Below are 6,700 nucleotides of genomic sequence, written 5' to 3'. Positions count from 1 at the left end.
ACTATAGGGTGTGTGCGCTCGCCAGACAGACAGAGAGAGACATAGAGACAGAAAGCGAGAAATCACCCCCCAGGGGGGATGGTCACGCTGCAATCCCTTCTCCTCCATTCTCCTCTTGGGATCTTGAGCACACGCACCCGGCGTGAGTTTTAAGCCACCGGGTCCGGGACGCGAACCGCGGTCAACTACGTGGGAATCCAGGGACATAGCCATTACGCTAACTGCTGGTTCCCTAAGCCTTAACTCTTGATGTCCATCCACCTTGCCCTGCAGGAGGTATTTCAGAGAGAACAGAAGAGCAACTCCATGAAGACCTGGGGCCTGCGGGCCGCTGGCTGGATGGCCATGTTCATGGGCCTCAACCTCATGACGCGGATCCTCTATACCCTGGGTAGGTGTGGAGGGGCGTGGGGGAGACCCTGCTACCCCACCCAGGACCCCGTGGGCTCCTCTGGGCTTGCCATGCCCTCTTCTGTCAGCCTTCCGGCCTGAGAGTACTCCCCTGGGCAGAGCCGGGCGTTTGCCACCTGTGTCCTCACTCTACTGTGGGATGAGTGAGCGGAGAGGAGGGGCTGGTCCGAGTCCACTCAGCCCATCCATCATGGACCTGCTCCCTGACTCATTCCTTCACTCCACGACTGAACAGCCAGGGGAGCCGGAGCTCTGGGCACTTAGGCCAGTCCCTCTCCTCTGGAGCTTCAGTCACCCCACACCCAACCTGCAGGGTTTTTTGAAATGTTTGCAGAACTGTTAGGCTTCCTGCTCCCTCCAAAACCTGGCGACTTGGGCGGTCAGCAGGCGGCAGTGTGAGGGGGTGTGCAGGCCACTCACCAGCCTGAGGTGGCACCAGCCAGGAGGAGCCCAAAGGGCCCAGCCCAGCTCGGGGTCCGAGTTCCCCGGGGCATGGAGGACACGCTGGGCCCAGGCGGTTGGTCTGGGAGGAGACTTTCCATCTGGGCTTTACCATAGTGCATGTCCTGTGCACAGATGCTTCCTCCAGCCTCCTCTGGGTGCCAACAGAAACCTCTCCCCCACATGCGGCTGACACACTGGGGCTTGGTCTGGCCATGGTACATGCCAGACTACCCTTCACAGCTGGGGAGCTCACCACCCTCATTTACAGATGGGAAATGAGGTCTCAGGAAGGGGACTTAGCGTCTGAGGCTCTCTGCACAGCTCGACTGCTCAGATGCCCCGCCGCTTGGTGGGCATGTGGAAGAGCCAGGACAACTTAAATAGCCCCACCTGGCTGTGACCTGGAAAGCCTGCCCCTCTGGAGCCTCAGGCCCCGTCTGTGTCAGGCCGTTCCCGGATCTGACGGTGACCCTGACCCTCTCTACGCTCTGACTGCCGACACTGCATCCAGGACCGCCCTGAGTGCGGTCCCTGGGCAGAGGAGGATCCGGAGCCACAGCACACGAGCTCGCAATAGTGCCTCTGCTCAAGGGAAGTTCCACGCTGAGCCGCCCCTGCCTAGAGCCACACAGTGAGGACAGATACGTCACTCAGAGTGACGGCTAAGGCCAAGAGAATCCCAAGTGCAAAACCTGCTTCTGGCACTTTCTAGCAGCAGGACTCAGGGCGAGCTCCTGAGCCTCAGTGACCTAGTGGGTAGGAGAGAGGGCCTGGGATGGTCAGACAGTGCCCGACCATCCCAGAAACACACCTGCTTGAGTACGAGGGCGAGGTAGGGGGCCGGGTGCTCTGGAAAGACTGCACAGGCCAGGAGGTGGCCTGCAGGTGTCCCGCGATCACTATGGGGCCCCGGGGCCAGCTCTGCACACCCAATGGTACCAGGCCGTGGGGGCCTCCTGGGAAATGAATGAAGACTCCCCCAGTACATGCCAGCCACAGAATACCGACCTGCAGAGGTGAGCCAGGTGGAGGGCAGAGGGGTCCAGGTTAGATGGATCCTACCGGGCAGTAGCCATTGAGACCCTTGAGGTGGAGGCCAACGCTTAGCCTAAGTTATTTCGCTCAGCCCCTGCACAGGGCTGGCCACTTGGATCACAAGTGCAGTGAACAAACACCTCCAGATGGGCCCCCGCAGGCAGCTCCGGCCACAGCCTCTTTGGGGATATGCAGGAAATGGTATTTTCAACTTTACACATGAATGTCTTCTTCCCTGTGACTGGGCGGAGGGGCTTCCCCTCCCCAGGAGCTCCTGGCTTTCCACGCAAGGTTGCCTCCCTCCACACTGCCCCTTTCCTCTCCTCCTCTCATGGCACCAAGAGCCCCTCCTTGCCCAGAGACGGGAGCTGAGGCACGGCAGCCTCAGAGCCTCACCGCCTCTCTTCCCCACAGTGGACTGGTTTCCCGTCTTCCGAGACCTGGTCAACATCGGCCTGAAAGCCTTCGCCTTCTGCATGGCCACCTCGCTGACCCTGCTGCCCGTGGCTGCCGGCTGGCTCTTCTACCGGCCGCTGTGGGCCCTCTTCCTCGGCTGCCTGGCCCTGGTGCCCATCATCGTTGCTCGGACACGGGGCTTGGCCAAAAAGCTGGAGTGAAACCGGCCCTGGCACCAGCCCGACACCGACGTGAGCCTCAGCATCCCGGTGTCCTCTTGCCACTGACAGCCCCAGGCCAGAGAGGCGGCCCGTCAGTCATGGATCCTGGAGCCCCCTCCTCCTCCCCGGGCCAGGCCGGGCAGCGTGCACGTCGGGTATGGTGTGCGTCAGTTTTCCCTGCTTTCCCGCCAGTCAGCAGCTCTGGTGAGCAGAGGCATCCCGAATGGCAACCTAGAAGCCTTCTTCCGCTTGTTTCCTTCCCTTCTCTGGGGACTGAGCAGGGGTGGCCAGGGCCGTGTCTCACCTCACTGGGCTGATGTGTCGCCAGATGACGAAGCAGAGATGCTCCCCGAGACCTGCTGATCCAGGGCTCAGCCGTGTCACTTACAGCTTTCCTCCTCACCGAGGACAAGGGCCACCCTGCCACCACCAAAGGCACAGCCAGGGCCTTGCTCAGAGCTGCCTGTGCGCACCGAGCAGCACCGGAGAATTACCAGGAGACCAAGCACGGGCCCCACGGAGCAAAGCAGGTGCCCCTAAAGCCACGTTCATGACGAGAATTTGATTTGGTATATATAAAAAATTGAGATATGAGAAACACTGGACATTTGTTGGGCTTTCCACTTACGTTATGGTTTGACAGAACCTGCGTGTGTAGGCTCTCCAAAGACGACCTTAAAGCTTTGTTACTGTCCTACCCCGCGAAGGAGTGGTCCGAGATGCGATTTAAAGAAATAAGAGGTCGTGAATGACTCATAGTTCAAGCTGTCAGAGAAAACACCCTTGGATCTGCAACTGAAGTTAATTCAGAGCACAGGGGTGTTCAGCTGTGGTGTGACTTAACTGATGTTAAAGAAGCCACCTGTCAGCACGCTGCGTCTTAGGAAGCTTTTAGATGCTCTTGAAACAAGTGTTTGCAAAAGGACTTGCTTCCACTTGGGGAGACAGGAAGGGGTTTCCGGTCATCCTGCATCAGCGACTACGTGTTCACTTGAAGGTGGTTTTGAGTTTCTGGTCAACCCTTAGAGAAGGCTGGAAGACTGACACTAAGCATTCTCCTCCCTGGTAACTCCCGGTCAACCCAAACGAGGAGTCAGAGGCTGAGCTTGCCACAGGACGACCTCAGCTTTCATCCTGGGAAGGCTTCCTGGCCTCGGCACCTCGGCCTGCATTACCCATGCATAGCTTTGCTCCCCCTGAGTAAAATTCGCCCACACGTTAGTGCACGTCATTTCTGAGTTTCCCAACTGCTGTCACTCCCTTTTAAAATGTATTGTAACCCTGGTGTCTTGAAAGATTCTTTGTACATCCTTTATCTTGCCTTAGCAACTGAGTGCGTGGTAGCTGAATATGGGGTCACGACTAGGAAACTAGCAATCTGTTGGGTCATCGGAAAAGTCATGATACATTTTTGTATAGAAAAACACATCGTGACTTTTCCGATGACCCGATATAATCATCGCTCTCATTTTCTTGGGCTATCTGTGCTATCAAGATGATGGGGCCAGCAGTTGGCCTAATGGCTGTGTCGCTGGACGCCCAGGTAGTCGACTGCAGTTCGAGTCCTGGACCTGGTGGCTTAAACTCACGCCAGGCGGGGGAACCAGCAGTTAGTGTAATGGCTATGTCACTGGACTCCCACATAGTCGACCACAGTTCGCACCCTGGACCCGGTGGCTTAAAACTCATGCCGGGCGCGTGTGCGTGCGTGTCCAAGATCCCGAGAGGAGAATGGAGGAGGGATTGCGGCGTGACCATCCCCTCTGGGGGCTGATTTCTCGCTTTCTGTCTCTCTGTCTCTCTCTGTCTGTCTGGCGAGCGCACGCGCCCTATAGCGAAAACCTCTCAAAAAAAACAAAAAAAAAACCTCACGCCGGGTGCATGTGCGTGCCCAAGATCCCGAGAGGAGAATGGAGAAGGGATTGTGGCGTGGCCACCCCCCCCCTTCTGTCTTTCTTGCAAGCACACGTGCCCTATAGCAAAAACCTCTCAAAAAAAAAATTCTTTGTGTTGAACACATAGCTAGCCCCAGAGATGACTTACCTGGATTTAGGGTTGAGACAGTATTTACTTATTAAATGAGCAAGTCATCCAATCTCTAAACTCTTAAAGGATGCTTTAGAAAACAAACATGGATTTGAAATTACTGCCAAATGCAAAAGTGTTCTAAAGAGCCAAATAATGCTTAAAAAGTTTTGGAAGGCCTTAGAAAAATCACCACGAAATGGTATTATCTTTGTATTTTTGATAAAAATTTGAAATAAATATCAAAGTGTCTTTGGATTATAGAACCTTGCTAGTATGTTTTTTGTTTTGGTGTTGGGGGTGTTTTTGTTTTCATTCTGAAATTTCTGTCCTAATTCTATTGTAGAATTGAAGACCTGTGCATTCTTAGAACTCATTTTTAGTGGTTAAAATAGTTTCTGATTTTTAAAAAAGCGAATGACTGAAGGGCCTGGAGGTTAAGGTGGCTGGACCACACATGGCCAAGAGCAGCTAGAGTCCTGGACCCAGTGGCTTGAAAATCATGCTGGTGGGGCCACCAATGGCGTAGTGGTCGCATTGCTGGACTTCCACAAGGCTGACTGCCGTTCAAGTCCCAGACCTAGTGGCTTGACACACACTAGGTGCGTGGGCCTGTGTACCACTACCCCAGGAGGAGAATGGAGAAGAGATTGTGCAATGGCCATCCCCCCACGGGGGGATGTTTCTCTTCCACTGTGTTTCTCTCAGGCAAGAACATATGCCCTAAGGCAAAAACCTCTTAAAAAAAAAAAACAAAAACAAAAAAAGGGAAAACATGCTGGCCGTGCGCCCAAAATCTCAAAAGGAGAATGGAGAAGGGATTGTGGTGTCGCTCCACCTCTCACCAAAGGGCGATTTCTCAGTTTCCCTCTCTCTCCTAGTGAGTGCACATGCCCTATAGCAAAAACAAAAACCAACAAAAGGAGTGACTCAGTACGCCTAGCACTTAGAAACCTTAATACTATTAATAAATGAAACTAGTCTGGGTAGGCTGATGGCCAGTGAATGACTCATGCTTCAGGAGCCCTCGGGGAGCAGTGTGGACCACAGGGCATGGAAGTCCTCTGGGGCCCTACGCTGGCACCTGGCCCTGAGTCTCACGTCTGCCCCTGCCTGGCTGTGAGATACTGGGAAATCCAGGGTCTCTAAATCTCAGTTTTCTTGTCCGTGAAGTGGGGACAGTGTCTTTCTTCCTGATGGGATTGCTCTGAGGACTGAGCGAGATGAAGCCCATAAAACATCTAACACTGTGGCACCTGAGTTTTCATTCCTTCTGCTTCCTGTCCTGAAGCAAGACTGCTCATCGTCTCCCCTGAAGTTAGTAGTTTATTTCTGTTACAAGCTGCTGAGTGAGAACTTTCCAAAACTTACTGTAATTCTCAAAACCAATGAGATCCTGCGGCCGGCACGTGGCGTGATGGTTAAAGCGCTGGACACCCACATGCTGACTGCGGTTCAAGTCCTGGACCTGGCGGCTTGCTTTCTCTCTGCTCAAATTTTTAAATAATAATAATAATTAAGAGAAATGATTCTTAAACCCAATGCGATCTTTTTCAATTGTAATGTGTATGTGCGTTTAAGGCAGTGTTCAGTGAACACTTAAAAGAATGTGCCCTTCAGCCTCCACACCTGTGCACGAGCCGTATTCTTCAGCACAGAGCCCAGGTAGGTGCACCACAAGGAGGCTGCTGTCAGGTGGCAGGTGAAACTTTGAGTCAGCTTTCTCTTAATATAAAGTGCCCTTGGGATCAGCAGACAGCATAATGACTACGTCACTGGACTCCCATGTAGTTTGAATCCCAGACCCGATGGCTTAAACATGCTGGGCGCGTGTGCGTGCATGCTCAAAATTCCGAGAGGAGAATGGAGGAGAAGGGACTGCGGCATGGCCATCCCCCCTGGGGGTGATTTCTCACTTTCTGTCTCTCTGTCTCTCTCTGTCTGTCTGGCGAGCACACACACCCTATAGCAAAAACCTCTCAAAAAAAAAAAAAATACAGTGCCCTTTTGGCTTGACCTGTTACCTTTGTTAAATAGTTTGCATGGTGCATGGGGAAAAAAAGTGCTGTCTGATTTCACTTCCATTACTTCTCCAGAGACTTGGCAAAAGCCTCATCTCAAAAGCCCAGAAAACAAGTGACTTTCCTCCGGGACAGCCGGAGCCCTGG

General features: G+C 53.6%; 1 protein-coding gene across 1 annotated transcript in view; it reads left to right on the top strand.

Moving 5' to 3' along the window:
• The window catches only part of TMEM43 (transmembrane protein 43), a 16,520-nt gene extending 13,606 nt beyond the window's left edge, over nt 1-2,914 (top strand). The window contains exons 11-12 of the mRNA XM_006160684.3: nt 274-391; nt 2,305-2,914. Of these exons, the coding sequence (XP_006160746.1) occupies nt 274-391; nt 2,305-2,507 (321 nt within the window). The 3' untranslated portion in view covers nt 2,508-2,914. The remainder of the gene's footprint in view (nt 1-273; nt 392-2,304) is intronic.
• Nucleotides 2,915-6,700: the final 3,786 nt, after the last annotated feature.

Source organism: Tupaia chinensis, unplaced genomic scaffold (genome assembly GCF_000334495.1).
Source record: "Tupaia chinensis unplaced genomic scaffold, TupChi_1.0 Scaffold000704_1, whole genome shotgun sequence".
Taxonomy (NCBI): Eukaryota; Metazoa; Chordata; class Mammalia; order Scandentia; family Tupaiidae; genus Tupaia; species Tupaia belangeri.
This window is presented reverse-complemented; position numbering and strand designations above follow the sequence as displayed.